The following is a 17,706-nucleotide window of genomic DNA, read 5'->3' on the forward strand; positions in this document are numbered from 1 at the left end:
CCAGGCAAGAATACTGGAGTGGGTTGCCACTTCCTTCTCTAGGGGATCTTCCTGACCCAGGGATCAAATCCTTGTCTCCTGCATTGCAGGCAGATTATTTACTGCTGAGCCACCAGGGAAACCCTTTACTCCATTATAGCCAGTTTGCATTCATCTTTATCTTTCTGAGGTTTGAGCGTTAGTTTTATGTATTTGTTTATTTTAGGCTGCCTAAGCTTTTAACTTCTAATGCTTTCAATATTTTTCCATCCCTTGATGAAATATTTGACTTTTAAATTTTTTTCTATTTTTAACCTTTAACATTTTCCCTTAATGCCATTTTTCTTTTTTCTTTTCTTTTTTGAGAAGTGGGAGAGGCAGGGATGGGGGTTAACTGCTCTTATCCATCAAAGAGGGATTTCTTTTCTGCCAATATAGATTATCATAGTAATGCATGTCTATTGTAGAACATTTAGAAATTAGAGTGTAAGAAAGCAATAAAACAAGTTGTTTATTCATACTTTATTCATAAATCAAATTCATAATTCCAAATGTTTAAGACTTTTTTTTACCTATTTAACAGTCAAGGTATAATTTCCATACGATTAAAATAATACTTTACCTACAAATATATCTACTTAGTGACCTCATGGGCTGTAGCCTGCCAGGATCCTCTGTCCATGGAATTCTCCAGGCCAGAATACTGGAGTGGGTAGCTGTTCCCTTTTCCAGGGGATCTTCCTAACCCAGGGATCAAACCCAGGTCTCCCGCATTGCAGGCGGATTCTTTACTGTCTGAACCACCAGGGAAGCCCAATAACATTTTAGTAAGTCAAGAAAAGGAAATATATGGTATATGATTGGGAATAATGAATAAAACTGACAGTTTTCTTGTCTTATTGCATTAACTAGGACTTTCAGTATGATATTGAATGGGAGTGATGAGAGGGGACATCCTTACTGATCTTAGTGGGAAAAATTACAGTTTCTCACCATTAAATATGATGTCAGCTACAGGTTTTTTGGAGTTTTTTTTTTTATCAAGTTCAGGAAGTTCCCCTCTATTCCTGATTTACTGAAAGTACCATTTTTACGTAAAATGTGCAGTGAAAGTGAAAGTTGCTCAGTCATGTCTGACTCTTTGGGACCCATGGACTGTAGCCCACCAGGCTCCTCTGTCCGTGGAATTCTCCAGGCCACAATACTGCAGTGGGTATTAAAAGGAGTCAAATAATGACCTGCTGAATACCTTATTCTACGAGCATCAGTATACATACCAGAATCTTCCATGGGTTCAGTCTTCACACGGACGGGGGTGCAGCTAAAAGGAGAAGGGAACGCTTGTCAAGATGGGCAGGAAAAGAACTGCCCACAGGCATCTGGACACACTGAGCCCACTCCCCAGATCTCCATGATGTCACGGTTCCCCTCCCCACAGCTACCTCGACTTTAATTTCGTAAAGTTAAATGACACCATGAAGAAAGTTAAAGGTGTCAACAGAATACAGTTTCATAATCCCAAATATCCCTTTGAATAAGGAATATGTAACAAAATAAGCCATTCCGTACTCTAAAGGCTAACACACTGGGTTTAGATGTAGAGGTAATTTTTTATTTGTCCCTTACCTTTCACTTGGTGATGTCACTGACTTATCAGTGTCGGTTACCATCCCAGGCCCACCTGTGCAGGAGTAAAAAGACACACGCTAGCTGGTTTCATGCATCTTGAAACATGACAACATTCAAAAGCATATAAAGGGAAGGGAAATACAGAGAGGACTGAACTCCAGGTTCCAGGTCATCAGAGAAGGGCAGTAGAGAGACCAGCTCAAAGCAGCCCCCAAGGACTGGGCCACCTGTGTGGGCAAGATGGGGGCTGAACAGCAGACAGGGGCCAGAGTGACCTCCAGCAGGTTACTGAGCCTCCCCGTGCCTCAGGTTCCTCATCTGAGGATGGTGGTTGAGTAAGGATTAATTCATCCATGCAAGGTGCTTAGAACAGTGTCCATCACAGAAGGTGTCAGCGGTTATTCTCATTATTCTGTAAGGACGATACAAGCCGCCTGGGGCAGCGGTCACCAGCCACCCCTCACGCTCCAGTCCCTCCTTTAAGGTGAGCTGGGCCCCCAGGAGCTCACAGCTGCTCCAGAAATACTTGCTCTGTGAGAAGCCCATGGACAGGACTGCCTCATCACCGTCTCTACCCCGAGGTGCATCTTGTGGACAGTGAGACCCCCGCCCACCCCAGCCACTCTGTTTCTGCACCTAGGCAGGCCCAGCAAGGCACTCTCTTTAGACCTGGTCTTTCACGAACCTTTCAGGACCCAAGGTTTCCAACTACACCCAGAACAATGATCTGAAAAAACAAGAAGTGGGCGTAGATGGATCTCTAAATGCTCCTGGTAAGACTGCTTCTGTTTTTGGTCCCTTCATCATTATGAGGAGATTATGAGTGGTCCTGGGTTCCCAAATGTAGTCTCCAACACCCTGCACAAGCCTTCTGCCTGACCACATGGAATGGGCTTCCTGGGGGAACCAAGCTGTTAAGACCCTGCTTATCTTGGGGGCCAGCTTCTCTGGGAAGCTCTTCTGACCACACAATTCTAACCCTTTCCCAAGGGCTCTCACGGTTGCCACCCCTGGTTCTCTGAACAGTCTCATTCCTTCTCACAGACATCTCAGAAACGCAGGAATGCCACACAGCCCAGACCTACTCCTAAAGCCCAGGACGCCTGGCCCATGGCTGGTGCACCAAGACCAGCCTCCTCACATTCCTATGCGTGTGGACAAGGCAGGTCTCCTGCCCTGTGAAGGCTGGAAGCAGAAGTCCGCTGGCTCGCAAGCTGGAGGAGGCTGGTGTCTCGGCTCCTGGGCTGGGTGTGTGTGCTTCTCTGAGCTGTAGTCCCTGCAAACATCTCCCCAGGTCCCGGGATCAGGGGTGGCCTCCTCAATGCAGGAAAGGCACAGCCTAAACAAGTTTTAGAAGGTGCCAAACTTGCACTTTAACTAAGAAAAGCAACCTGGGCAGTCACCAAGTAGGAGAAGCTGTCACTTACCTGGCTGATTCGCTGGACCCGGGAAAGGTCTGCAAAAGAACCCCATAAATTAACACCTGACATGCACATACCAGACACACAGAGTAAACATCTGAAGAACCAACTTCTAAACGTAAGGGGACAGGGGCTTCCTTGGGGGCTTAGTGGTAAAAAAAAATCTGCCTGCCAATGCAGGAGACATGGGTTTGATCCCTGGTCTGGGAAGACCCTACAGGCCGTGTAGCAACGAAGCCCATGCGCCACAGCTACTGAGTCTGTGCTCTAGAGCCCATGAGCTGCAACTACTGAAGCCCGCGTGCCCTAGAGGTGGTGTTTGGCAACAAGGGAAGCCACTGAAGTGAGAAGCCTGCGCATCACGACTAGAGAGGAGCCCCTGCTCGCCGCAACTACAGAAATGCCCATGCAGCAGTGGAGCCCCAGCACAGTCAAAAACAGATACATCAAACCATTTAGATAAATACAACAACCTCAATAAATAAATGCAGTGGGACAGATTGAACCAACTGAAATTAAGTTGTCAGTTTATCTTCAGACGAACCAGCTGTGAGAAAAGGGGGAGAGCCTGTCACCTGTTGATGAGGAATGAAATCCCCGCTTTGTTCTCCAAAATCCACTTCAGCGTTGCAAGGTCATAGTTCTCAGGGTGTTGGAAGGGGACCCCTTCTGGGAGCCCCTGCACCACTATAGCCTCCTGGTCCGTCAGCATCTTCTCATAAGGAACAGGTACCGTGGTGGTTGTCCCCAAGGCTTTGCCTGGAAGCATCAGCAGGATATCTTTAAACAACAGGAGCATAAGAAACCCTGACCATCAATTTCAGTTAATGCCATAAACCCAGGTGGTGACATTTGGCTCCAAAGTTTATTAAAATCCTAAAGTGTCCCATGCCTTTATATCTCAAGCTTGTAACATTTCCAATCAAAGGGCCAAAAGAATACATAGAATCTGTTTTCCTTTAAATCTTCACAGAAGAGAAAATAACAGGTTGCATAATCTATAAAAACATTGAATCAGTATGTTGTACACTGGAAACTAACATAAGGCAAGTCAACTATATTTCCATAAGTAAACTAACTAAAAATAATCCATTTCTGAAAGAAAAGACAATACCAGGTCTTTTTGTCTCTTCTCTTGGCGGTTGCACGATCCAGGGTACTCGCTCTGGTGCACCCAGGGCCTCAGGCAACACCCTGCGTGGTTACTCACAGTGCTGCCAGCTGAGGATGGGGGCCCGGCCCAAAGCTTACCTGTCCCTGGGTCACATGGTGCAGACCAGGCCTTGCCTGTAGAGAGCCGAGGCCTCATGTCACCACCTGGGGCTGTGACAGTCTCTCTGCACCACTGGCCATCCCCACGGTGCTGGAGCCCCATTTCTCATAGGGAAGTATAACCTGAGACCCTAAGATCCCCTAGTTGGGGTCCCCAAATACAGATGCTCACTGCAGGTCACACAGATGTATGCTGCTGTATAGGAAAGAGGAGCCGGGCCTGAAGATGCTCATGGGCTTCTAATGCAAATATAACACCTGCAGACGTCCTTGTTATCTAGCTTTTAAGTGGTTTTTTGTTTCGTGTATGTGTGTGTTTTAAATGCACTGTGTGGCATGCTAGATGTTACTTCAGGCATAGTACCACGCCCCTGGCAGTGGAAGCACAGATTCTTAACCATTGGACCACCTGGGAACACCCCTATCTAAAGCATTGTGTAGGTATTTAAAAAAAAAGAAAAACCGTCTCAGGGGAGTGAGGCTCAGGAGGGAGGGGATATATGTGTAATTATGGCTGATTCATGTTGTGGTACGGCAGAAACCAACACAATATTGCAAAGCAATTTTCCTCCAATTAAAAAATAAATTAAAAAAAAATGTCCTGTCTCCAGGCCTGTGGGGAGACCAATGAGGATGAGGCTGGTGTGTGAACCAACCATGAACATCTGTCATAACTACATGGGCGTGGGGAGGGGGCTCCACAAAGACTGAAGGCTGACAAATGGGAAGAGACCAGGTTGATCTGGTACTTAACTGGCTGGTCGCTTGATGAAAATGTGGATTTCTCTAATGTTAGAGATGGTTTATATAGTCATGCTGATAAAATGATCTCCAATACCATCTTTGCCAACAAAGGTCCGTCTAGTCAAGGGTATGCTTTTTCTAGCAGTCATGCCACGGGTGTGAGAGTTGGACTGTAAAGAAAGCTGAGCACCAAAGAATTGATGCTTTTGAACTGTGGTGTTGGAGAAGACTCTTGAGAGTCCCTTGGACTGCAAGGAGATCCAACCAGTCCATCCTAAAGGAGATCAGTCCTGGATGTTCATTGGAAGGACTGATGTTGAAGCTGAAACTCCAATACTCTGGCCACCTGATGCGAAGAGCTGACTCATTTGAAAAGACCCTGATGCTGGGAAAGATTGAAGGCAGGAGGAGAAGGGGACGACAGAGGATGAGATGGTTGAATGGCATCACCAACTCAATGGACATGGGTTTGAGTAAACTCCGGGAGTTGGTGATGGACAGGGAGGCCTGGTGTGCTGTGGTTCATGGGGTCACAAAGAGTCGGACACGACTGAGCAACTGAACTGAATACCATCTTTGTGGGTTTCCCTAGTGGCTCAGCAGTAAAGAATCCACCTGCCAGTGCAGGAGATGAGGGTTCCATCCCTGGGTCGGGAAGATCCCCTGGAGAAGGAAATGGCCATGCACTCCAGTATTCTTGCCTGGAGAATCCAATGGATAGAGGAGCCTGGGGGCGGCTACAGTCCATGGGGTCACAAAAGAGTCCGACACGACCGAGCAACTAAGCAACCTCACCATCTTCTGTAGTGAACTAGTCAGGGAATGAATGCCGAAGGTGAGCTCTACCGTAACAAAAGCAGAAATAGTCTTCAACAGCTTTTCTGAGGATTTCCGTTTCTCCCGAATCAACCTGCATCCCGCTGGCGTTGGTGGGGCATGGGGGCTTCAACTCCTGCGGCCCTTCAGCAACACCTGTGAATGAGCCATCAGTACAAAGTCAGAAGCCAGGCATCTGTACAGTACATTTCCTTAATATCCATGCTTCCAGTACTGAAAGGAAAAAGGGGGAAAGAAACTGACATAAAACAAGATCTTTTAATTAAAAAAATAGGGTAAAATAACAAGGTGATAGCCTCTGAAATGACTCTATGGATAAACAATTAATAATTCAACGTATGAGGAAATAGAATTTAGTAGTTCAAAGGGAAATATCATAGAAAATTATTTACTACTGAGTTTGCAAGTCACTAGGCAGGAAGACCCTCAGAACTGGAGAGATTTAGAACCAGCCCCCCAGTGATAAGCTCTGAACAAAATCTTAAGATGAATTACTTCTTTTTTTGGCCACGCTCGTGGGATCCTTGTTCCCTGATCAGGGATTGAACCCATGCATCCCTCACTGGAAGCATGGCGTCTTAACCATCGGACCACCAAGGAAGTCCTAAGACCAATTACATGAAAGCTTTGAAGAACAGTCAGAAACAGGCAAAACCAGAAAGGAACGGTGTCCTTGAGAGAAGGGAAGAACACATGGAGTGAGATGCACGCTGACCTGGCTTTTCCCCTGTGGGAATTCCTTACTTCCCGTGGGGTTCCGAGGGAAATAGAGCTTAACCAAAAAAGCAGCTGGGGGTAAAGAATCTGCCTGCCAACGCAGGAGACGCAAGATCCCTGGGCCGGGAAAGTTCCCTGAAGGAGGAAATGGCAACCCACTCCAGTATTCTTGCCTGGAGAATCCCATGGACAGGGGAGCCTGGTGGGCTACAGTCCATGGGGCCGCAAAGAGTTGGACACCACTGAGCGCCTGGGCACTAACAGCAGCAGACTTGTTGAAATGAGGAAATATACATCACAGGTCGGGATTGCCGCTGTGGTTAGACACTGAAGGGGAAGTTCTGGAGAAGAGTGAGTCACGAGGTGGGAGACCCAATATCATCACAGCAACTTCCCTTGGATTCTTGTTGTTATTATCGTTGCTAAGTCGTGTCCCACTCTTTGTGACCCCATGGACTGTAGCCCCCCCAGGCTCCTCTGTCTATGGGATCTCCCAGGCAAGAATACTGGAGTGGGTTGCCATTTCCTTCTCCAGGGGATCTTCCCGGCCCAGGGATCAAACCCAAGTCTCTTGCATTACAGGCGGATTCTTTACCATCTGAGCCACCAGAAAAGCCTCAACTGGTTCTCCAACTGTGCAAGCACGGGGTGAGGCTTTAAGTAGAAGCAACGTTTGGAAGCTTAATTGTTTAGCAGAGATTTAACAGCCAACAGGGTTTAAACATATTTAAACAGGGTTATAGGATTCGCCGGGTTTGGGAAGCTTGTTGAACACTTTGTAAAACTAAGGGGCACATCTTAGGAGGAGGGGCCTCCCTCCGAGACTAAGAGGGATGGATGCTCCAGGGCCAAGGGCATCACTTGTCCACATGGGGACCAGGTGACCTGCCTGCCAGAACAAAATGCAGTTTTATTTAGCAGACCTTTACAACACAGCATGCATAATACCCGGTATGAAATTTAAAATTAGTAGCGACTTCCCTGGCGGCCCAGTGGTCAAGACTCTGGGCTCCCAATGCAGGCGGCATGGGTTCAATCCCTGCTTGGGGAAGTAAGATCCCACATGCTGTACAGCACAGCAAAAAAAAAAAACAAAAAAAAAAAACACAAGCTACACACACACACACACACACACACAATTAGTAGAAATGTGAAGAAGCAGGAAGATGTGACCCATGATCAAAAGAGAAAAATAGCAATTTATAGACTCAGAACCACTAATGACTCAGTTGAAATGACCAAATAAGGACTTAAGACAACTGCTATAAACACACGAAGGACTTTATATAGCCATGGTGAACACAACAAATGAATATAAGGGGAATTCCAACAGAGAAATGAAAATGCTAACCAGAGAAAGAAGAAAGAGAATGGAGTTTTAGAAATGGAAAACAGTTGGAAATTAAAATCTCCCCAGATGCACAGTGCCCCAGATATGGCAGGAGGAAGAACCAGTGTCCTCAAAGAAACGCCAGTAGAAACTCCAATCTGAAGCTTGAATATAAAAAGAAAAAGGGGACACCCACACACAAAAGGAACAGAGCCTTAATGACCTGTGAGACAATAAAGAGCAATTTCCCCTCTCTGTGTAAATGAAGAGAATTGGAATAAATATTTGATGAGATGATGGCCGGAAACATCCACTGTTGACGAAGACGTCAATCTGCAGATTCAATAGACTCCACAGACCAAGTAAGGTAGAAACAAAGAAGGTCATAAATGGGCATTTCATGGTCAAATCACTAAAAACCAAAGATGGGACAGAGCTAGGGAAAAACATACATTACCTTCAAGGGAACAAAAATAAGAATTCTAATCTAATTTTGTTATCTAAAACAGTGGCAGCCAGGAGACAATGGAATGGAAACATCTGAAGGGCTGGAGGAAGGAAATTTTCCGGCAGTCCAGCAGTTAAGATGCCATGCTTTCACTGCCGAGGGCGCAGGTTCAATTCCTGGTTGGGGAATTAAGATCCCATAAGCTTTGTGGCATGGGCAAAAAAAAAAAAAGCCTGGAGGGGAAAAAACTGTCAAGCCAGGAGGTTTCATAGCAAGTGAAAAACAGTCTTCCAAAAGCAATAGGAACCTACTGTACGGTGGCCCAGGGATCTGTATTCAATAGCCCATAATGAAAAACAATCTGAAAAAATATATAAACATAGGTATAACTGAATCACTTTACTGTACACCTGGAACTAACACAGCATTGTAAAATCAACTATTCTTCAATCAAAAAAAGAAATTCTTCAAAAACAAAAGCAAGGAGAATGATGTTGGCATAGCAGACTAGGAAGCAACAGGCCTTCTTTCTTCCACGGATACACCAAATTAACAATAGATACACCAAATTAACAATAGACGGAGCAGAACACCGCTGTGAGAACTGCCGACCACCTGAGAAGCTAAGGCACCCCAGCCACTGGAAAACCAAGAAGAGACTTCAGCACAGGCGCAGGAAGGGTCTCGGCATTTGGTGTGCCTGTGTGCGCCTCTCCTTCTACGTGGCATAGTGCAGAGCAGCTGGGAAGGAATCCCTCAGTCTGAGCCTCCTCCCTTGGGGTGCAAACACAAGAGTGACTGTGTGTTCAACCTTCTGGCGCGTCTGGGAGTTGCTGAAGGAACTGATTTCTATCTTGCCTGACTCAGAGCACACGACTTAATTCAGAGCTGCCGTTCTGCGGGGAGACACCAGGGGGCGAAAGAGAGTCAAAAAGATTTGAAGAGGTTCTAGAACAGACTGGTTCCAAATAGGGAAAGGAGTACGTCAAGGCTGTATATTGTCACCCCGTTTGTGACTGGAAAAGGTCAGTTTTCATTCCAATCCCAAAGAAAGGCAATGCCAAAGAATGCTCAAAGACTGCTCAAACTGCCGCACAATTGCACTCATCTCACACGCTAGTAAAGTAATGCTCAAAATTCTCCAAGCCAGGCTTCAGCAATACGTGAACCGTGAACTTCCTGATGTTCAAGCTGGTTTTAGAAAAGGCAGAGGAACCAGGGATCAAATTGCCAACATCCGCTGGATCATGGAAAAAGCAAGACAGTTCCAGAAAAACATCTATTTCTGCTTTATTGACTATGCCAAAGCCTTTGACTGTGTGGATCACAATAAACTGTGGAATTTTCTTCAAGAGATGGGAATACCAGACCACCTGACCTGCCTCTTGAGAAATCTGTATGCAGGCCAGGAAGCAACAGTTAGAACTGGACATGGAACAACAGACTGGTTCCAAATAGGAAAAGGAGTACGTCAAGGCTGTATATTGTCATCCTGCTTATTTAACTTCTATGCAGAGTACATCATGAGAAATGCTGGGCTGGAAGAAACACAAGCTGGAATCAAGATTGCCAGGAGAAATATCAATAACCTCAGATATGCAGATGACACCACCCTTATGGGAGAAAGTGAAGAGGAACTAAAAAGCCTCTTGATGGAAGTAAAAGAGGAGAGTGAAAAAGCTGGCTTAAAGCTCAGCATTCAGAAAACGAAGATCATGGCATCCAGTCCCATCACTTCATGGGAAATAGATGGGGAAACAGTGGAAACAGTGTCAGACTTTTGGGCTCCAAAATCACGGCAGATGGTGACTGCAGCCATGATATTAAAAGACGCTTACTCCTTGGAAGAAAAGTTATGACCAACCTAGATAGCATATTCAAAAGCAGAGACATTACTTTGCTGACTAAGGTCCGTCTAGTCAAAGCTATGGTTTTTCCTGTGGTCATGTATGGATGTGAGAGTTGGACCGTGAAGAAGGCTGAGCGCCGAAGAATTGATGCTTTTGAACTGTGGTGTTGGAGAAGAGTCTTGAGAGTCCCTTGGATTGCAAGGAGATCCAACCAGTGCATTCTGAAGATCAACCCTGGGATTTCTTTGGAAGGACTGATGCTAAAGCTGAAACTCCAGTACTTTGGCCACCTCATGCGAAGAGTTGACTCATTGGAAAAGACTCTGATGCTGGGAGGGATTGGGGGCAGGAGGAGAAGGGGATGACTGACAATGAGATGGCTGGATGGCATCACTGACTCGATGGACGTGAATCTGAGTGAACTCCGGGAGTTGGTGATGGACAGGGAGGCCTGGCGTGCTGCGATTCATGGGGTCACAAAGAGTCGGACACGACTGAGCGACTGAACTGAACTGAACTGAGAACAGATAGCGGGTGGGAGGGTGGTCTTCCCTGCCTGGAGCCAGTAAGCAAAAACGGGAGAGGTCTTGGACTCAGTGTTTTGCTAGGTCAAAGGGATGTGTCCAAACCATTTTTAGGATAATGCTGATGACATCTTAGAAGAAAACAGCACACAAGTCTTGCCTGCAAATATCCTAAGATTTATAAATAGAAAGGATAACATCCTTAATGTGCGTGCATGCAAAGTGGCTTCAGTCTTGTCCGATTCTCTGAGACTCTATAGACTGTAGCCTGCCAGGCTCCTCTGTCCACGGGATTCTCCAGGCAAGAGGACTGGAGTGGGTGGCCATTCGCTATTCCAGAGGATCTTCCCACCCAAGGACAGAACCCAGGTCTCCTGCATTGCACGCAGATTCTTTTCCACTGAGCCACCATGACAACATCTTAGAAGAAAACAATATATAAGTCTTGCCTGTAAATATTCTAAGATTTATGAATACAAAGGATAAAATCATTAACACCTACAGTATTCTGCAAAATCCTTCTGTAAATCCGTCCTGGCATTGACAAAAGCACGGCCTTTCTCTGTTCCGATAACAAACACATCCGCTTCATACATTGCGATGCAGGCCACTTCTGCCTTGGACTTGGCCAGTTCTTTACACTGAAATGAAACACAGAATGAAATGTAGTCTACATGGATGGATCCATATTTTGTGGGGCCTGGGAGGTCTGCTTTAAAAAAAAAATACAAAATTACACACACACACACACACACACACAAAAGAAAAATCCCTAGCTAATTTTCCCCTGGTCCAGGATCCAATCCAGGGTTGCACTTTCTGTTTGCTGTCTTGTCTATCCAGTCTCCTTCCATGTGGGACAGACAGATCTCATCTTTCTTTGTCTTGCAGGAGACTGACATTTATGGAAGTGCAGTGCAGCTATTTTCCAGGCGTCCTGAAATTTGGGTTTGTCCGACGCTCCCTCCTTAGAGGCATGAGTGTCACGGAGGCAGTACTGCTGCTTCTGAGCACCTCCCACCAGGTAGCTCCAGAGGTCCCTCTGGCCCACCTCTGCCCGTGTTCCTGTTGGTCACTTGATTAAGGAGGTGGCTGTCAAGTTTGTCCACTTTTATAAAGTTCCTGATTGTTCTTTTTTTAATCCATAAGCATCTTGTAATCACATGCTTTGAGATTATGTAAATTAGTTAGTCGTGTTCTACTCTTTGTGACCCCACGGACTGTAGCCCACCAGGCTCCTCTGTCCATGGAAATCTCCAAGCAAGAATACTGGAGTGGGCAGCCATTCCCTTCTCCAGGGGGTCTTCCCCAACCCAGCAATCAGACCCAGGTCTCCTGCATGGTAGGCAGATTCTTTACCATCTGAGCCACCAGAGAAGCCCCTGAGGTTATGTAAATTTCCCCTCAAATTTTTACCCACTGGGTAAAGTTTATACTTTGGATGTAAATAGATGCATATAAATAGATTATTAATTGACCTTTGAATTTAAACAAAAAAATATTTTCAAACAAGGTAACAGAAATGGTTGCATTAAATTTTCAGATCTGGAGAGCTTAGCTTTATACGATTCCATCCATACTGCAGGAAAACAGTTCTTAATTATCTGACAAGCCCATCATTCTTTCTTAAAAAGGGTATGTGTACACAAATAGGATTTATCACTGTAGCTGAATGTCAAAAGTGTTGGTGAAGTGTTTCGTAATTCAGCAGTGATCCAACCAGATGACGTTTTATAGAATTGCAAACCATCTCACCATGGACTCAAGAGCAGACACGAGGAACGTCACTACCATCCTGCTCTCCGAGGACTCCTCATTTGCAATGGGCAGGGTGGACACTGCGACTTGCGCCATAATCCCTAGGAGAGAGACGTATTAAGAAAGTGAGTGGTAGAAACTGTGTCCTGCTTAACTGGTTGAGAACTGGGAGGGTCCTCACAGGTGACCCCGTTCAAACCTTCCTTTAAAGCTGACACTCAAAAACAGTATATGGGGACTTCTCTGGTGATCTAGTGGTTAAGAATTCGCCTTCCAATGCAGGGAACTCTGGTTCGATCCCTGGTCAGGGAACTAAGGCCCCACAAGCCAAGGGGCAACTAAGTCTGCATGCTGCAAGTAGAGAAGCTTGCTTGCCACAAGGAAGACCCAGAGCACCTCCCACCCCCAAAAAAAGGACAGTATATGATCCAGTTGTCATGTATGGATGTGACAGTTGGACCACAAAGGAAGCTGAGCACCAAAGAATTGATGCTTTTAACTGTGGTGTTGGAGAAGACTCTTGAGAGTCCCCTGAACTCCAAAGAGATCAAATCAATCCTAAAGGAAATCAACCCTGAATATTCATTGGAAGGACTGATGTTGAAGCTGAAGTTCCAATACTTTGGCCACCTGATGCAAAGAACTGATTCACTAGAAAAGACACTGATGCTGGCAAAGATTGAACGCAGGAGGATAAGGGGATGGCAGAGGATGAGAGGGTTGGATGGCATCACTGACTCGATGGACATGAGTTTGAGCAGGCTCTGGGAGTTGGTGATGGGCAGGCATGCCTGGCGTGCTGCAGTCCATCAGGTCAAAAAGAGTCGGACACGCCTGAGCGACTGAACAACAACAATACGATTTGCCTAAGATCGTGTATTTCCCACTAAACCTAGACATGTGTTTCATTAAATGAAGTCGGGTATTACACTAGAGAGGCAGCTTAACTATTTCCCAAGTGAGGAGGAGAGAAGGTGATGTCTCTTACTGATGCAGCACTGTTTTGTCTGATTCCAGCATTGTGATGACTGACACCACATTCCAGCCCACATACACAGAAAAAGGAGAGCAGTGGGTTTGTGTACTAGAGGCTGGAAGAGAGAAAAAACCCCTCCCTTCCTCTCCCTTTAGGACTTCTGCAATGAAGGCTCATGCTAATTTTTGCTAAATTCTATATCAAGTGAGCATTAGAAAGCGTCTTTGAAAAATTTTCTGCAGCACCAGAAAAAGTTCTTTGAAATACAGCATGCAGTGTATTAATATCTGTCATGTCCTGTCCCTGCAACAGCTGACTTAATTATACTTGTAAGCAAAAGATAAACAGATCAACATAACTATGTGGGAGGAAGCCCAGAGATCCATGGGCATGAAGTATGGTGGTCCTACAAGACTATTCAGAAATATTTGCAAATGTTTCTTCCTGGATTGATTTCTTGACTACTTGAAGGGGTATGGCCACATGCCCTGTGTTGGCCGAGGATGTCAGGGAAGTGACATTACTTCCACGCTGGGGATTCCACCATACTCCCTCTTCCTTTGCAGTTTGATCTGTCAGGTCCCATGTGATCAGGTTCCAGGGAAAAACGCAGATCAAACCCACGGCCAACTCACAAGAGACCTCCAGGGCAAGCAAGGAATCAATCCTCGCTCCTTGAATGCACCCAAATCTGGTGGTGTTTTTCACCATCACTTACCCTGGCCAATCTGGATGGATAAACCATGCTGAAAAGGAACTCTAAAAATGTAACTACGCATCTAGCTAGACTTTCTGAAGCCACTGGAGGATCCTTGAGGATCTCTTATGTTAAAGTCAAAGCCTCCCTGAGAAAGAAAGACTAGCACACACAGAGCCTTAGGATGCAAATTGTTAGAATTAAAGTATCTTTTTCTTTTTTTACAACTCTGCCTATTATGAAATAGACCATAAGAATGTGACATCATACCAAGCAAGCAAGCTAAATCACTTCAGTTGTGTCCGACTCTTTGTGACCCTGTGGACAGCAGCCTGCCAGGCTCCCTGGTCCATGGGAATTCTCCAGGCAAGAATACTGGAGCAGGTTGCCATGCCCTCCTCCAGGGGATCTTCCTGACCCAGGGATCAAACCCACAACTCTTACGTCTCCTGCATTTGCAGGCTGGTTTTTAACCACTAGTGCCACCTGAGAAGCCCAAGAACATGAATTAACAGGCATGACCTGGGCATGAACAGGTGAGGAAATACACTTCAATTCGAAGCTTTTATTTATTTAAAAATTGATTTATGTACTAGGCATGCCACTTAGGCATGCTGGATCTTAGATCTTAGTTCCCTGACTAGGGATGGAACCTGTGCTCTCTGCAGTGGAAGTTTGGAGTCCTAACTACTGGACCATCAGGGAAGTCCCAATTTGAATCTTTGAAGCAATTATCTTAAAATCAAGCCTTTGACTCTCTTCTTGTTATTACACCCCATTTGAGAACAAACAGAAGTTGGTGACTATTGCTGGTCATCACAAGGCCTCTGTTTCAGCAACAGAGCTGGAGTCGTAAAAAGCAGAAAACAGGATAACCTGGAAGAGATGGACGGATTCTTAGAAAAGTTCAATCTTCCAAGACTGAACCAGGAAGAAACAGAAATTAGGAACAACTCCAGTTACAAGCACTGAAATTGAAGCTGTGATCAAAAATCTCCCAAGAAACAAAAGTGCAGGACCAGATGGCTTCACAGGAGAATTCCATCAAACATTTAGAGAAGAGCTGATGCCTATCCTTCAAAAACTCTTTCAAAAAATTGCAGAGGAAGGAACACTTCCAAACTCATTCTATGAGGCCACCATCACCCTGATACCAAAACCAGACAAAGACAACACAAAGAGAGAAAACTACAGGCCAATGTCACTGATGAACATAGATGCAAAAATCCCCAACAAAATGTTAGCAAATATAATTCAGCAACACATCAAAAAGCTCATACACCATGATCAAGTTGGGGTTTATTCTAGGGATGCAAGGATTCTTCAATATATGCAAATCAATCAATGTGATACACCATATTAACAAATTGAAAGATAAAAACCATATGATATCTCAATAGATGCATAAAAAGCCTTTGACAAAAATCGGCACCCATTTATGATTAAAACTCTTCAAAAAATGGGCATAGAAGGAACCTACCTCAACATAGTAAAGGCCATATATGATAAGCCTACAGCAAACATTATTCTCAATGGTGAAAAACTGAAAGTGTTCCCCCTAAGATCAGGAACAAGACGAGAGTGTTCACTTTCACCACTATTATTCAACAGAGTTCTGGAAGTCCAAGCTACAGCAATCAAAGGAGAAAAAGAAATAAAAGGAATCCAAATCAGAAAAGAAGTAAAGCTCTCACTGTTTGCAGATGACATGATACTGTACATAGAAAACCCTAAAGATAGAAAACTACTAGAGCTATTCGTTGAATTTAGCAAAGTTGCAGGATACGAAATCAATATACAAAAATCACTTGCATTTCTATATACTAACAATGAAAAGTCAGAAAGAGAAATTAAGGAATCAACCCCATTCACCGTTGCAACAAATAGAATTAAATATCTAGGAGTAAACTCACCTGAGGAGACAAAAGAACTGTACACAGAAAATTATAAGACACTAATGAAAGAAATCAAAGATGACATAAACAGATGGAGAGATAGTCCATGTTCCTGAGTAGGAAGAATCAACATTGTGAAAATGACTATACTACTGAGCACAATCTACAGATTCAATGTGATCCCTATCAAATTACCAATGACATTTTCCACAGACCTACAACAGAAACTTTCACAATTCAAATGCAAACACAAAAGACCCCGAATAGCCAAAGCAGTCCTGAGAAAGAAGAATGGAGCTGGAGGAATCAACCTTCCTGCCTTCAGATTATACTACAAAGCTACAGTCATCAAGACGGTATGGCACTGGCACAAAAACAGAAACACAGACCAATGGAACAGGACAGAAAGCCCAGAAATAAGCCCATGCACCTACGGGTACCTTATTTTCAACAAAGGAGGCAAGAATATACAATGGGGCAAAGACAGCCTCTTCAATAAATTGGTGCTGGGAAAACTGGACAGCTACATGTAAAAGAATGAAATTAGAACACTTCCTAACACCATACACAAAGATAAACTCAACATGGATTAAAGACCTAAATGTAAGACCAGAAACCATTAAACTCTTAGAGGAAAACACAGGCAGAACACTCGATGACCTAAGTCAAAGCAAGATCCTCTATGACCCACCTCCTAGAGTAACAGAAATAAAAACACAAGTAAACAAGCGGGACCTGAGTAAACTTAAAAACGTTTAAACAGCAAAGCAAACTATAAGCAAGGTAAAAAGACAATCTTCAAAATGGAAGAAAATAATAGCAAATGAAACAACTGACAAAGAATTAATTTCCAAAATATACAAGCAGTTCATACAACTCAATACCAGAAAAACAAACAGCCCAGTCAAAAAGTGGGAAAAAGACCTAAACAGGCATTTCTCCAAAGACATACAGATGGCTAACAGACACATGAACAGATACTCAACACTGCTCATTATTAGAGAAATGCAAATCAAAACTACAATGAGATATCACCTCACACCAGTCAGGATGGGTGCTATCAAAAAGTCTACAAACAATAAATGCTGGAGAGGGTGTGGAGAAAAGGGAACACTCTTGCACTGTTGGTGGGAATGTAAACTGATACCGCCACTATGAAAGACAGTTTGGAGATTCCTTAAGAAACTAGGAATAAAACTACCATATGACCCAGCAATCCCACTCCCAGGCATATACCCCGAGGAAACCAAAATTGAAAAAGACACATGTATCCCATTGTTCACTGCAGCACTATTTACAACAGCTAGAACATGGAAGCAACCTAGATGTCCATCGACAGATGAATGGATAAAGAAGTTGTGGTACAAATACATGATGGAATGTTACTCAGCATAAAAAGGAATGCCTTTGAGTCAGTTCTAATGAGGTGGATGAACTTAGAACCTATTATACAGAGTGAAGTAAGTCAGAAAGACAAAGATAAATACCATATTCTAATGCACATATACGGAATCTAGAAAAATGGTACTGAAGAATTTACTTACAGGGCAGCAGTGGAGAAACAGACATAGAGAATAGACTTACGGACTTGGGGAGAGGGGAGGAGAGGGTGAGATGGATGGAGAGAGT

General features: G+C 44.5%; 1 protein-coding gene across 2 annotated transcripts in view; it reads right to left on the reverse strand.

Annotated features, from left to right (window-relative positions):
* Window positions 1-17,706, reverse strand: part of LOC138075691 (general transcription factor II-I repeat domain-containing protein 2) — a 47,581-nt gene that overhangs the window by 18,688 nt on the left and 11,187 nt on the right. For both annotated transcript variants that reach the window (XM_068967623.1, XM_068967622.1), the window contains exons 2-8: window positions 12,507-12,610; window positions 11,254-11,392; window positions 5,892-6,017; window positions 3,605-3,788; window positions 3,036-3,064; window positions 1,606-1,660; window positions 1,257-1,300 (exon numbers count right to left, since the gene is read on the reverse strand). In XM_068967623.1, the coding sequence (XP_068823724.1) occupies window positions 1,257-1,300; window positions 1,606-1,660; window positions 3,036-3,064; window positions 3,605-3,788; window positions 5,892-6,017; window positions 11,254-11,392; window positions 12,507-12,605 (676 nt within the window). In that variant the 5' untranslated portion in view covers window positions 12,606-12,610. The remainder of the gene's footprint in view (window positions 1-1,256; window positions 1,301-1,605; window positions 1,661-3,035; window positions 3,065-3,604; window positions 3,789-5,891; window positions 6,018-11,253; window positions 11,393-12,506; window positions 12,611-17,706) is intronic.

Source organism: Capricornis sumatraensis, chromosome 3 (genome assembly GCF_032405125.1).
Source record: "Capricornis sumatraensis isolate serow.1 chromosome 3, serow.2, whole genome shotgun sequence".
Classification (NCBI taxonomy): domain Eukaryota; kingdom Metazoa; phylum Chordata; class Mammalia; order Artiodactyla; family Bovidae; genus Capricornis; species Capricornis sumatraensis.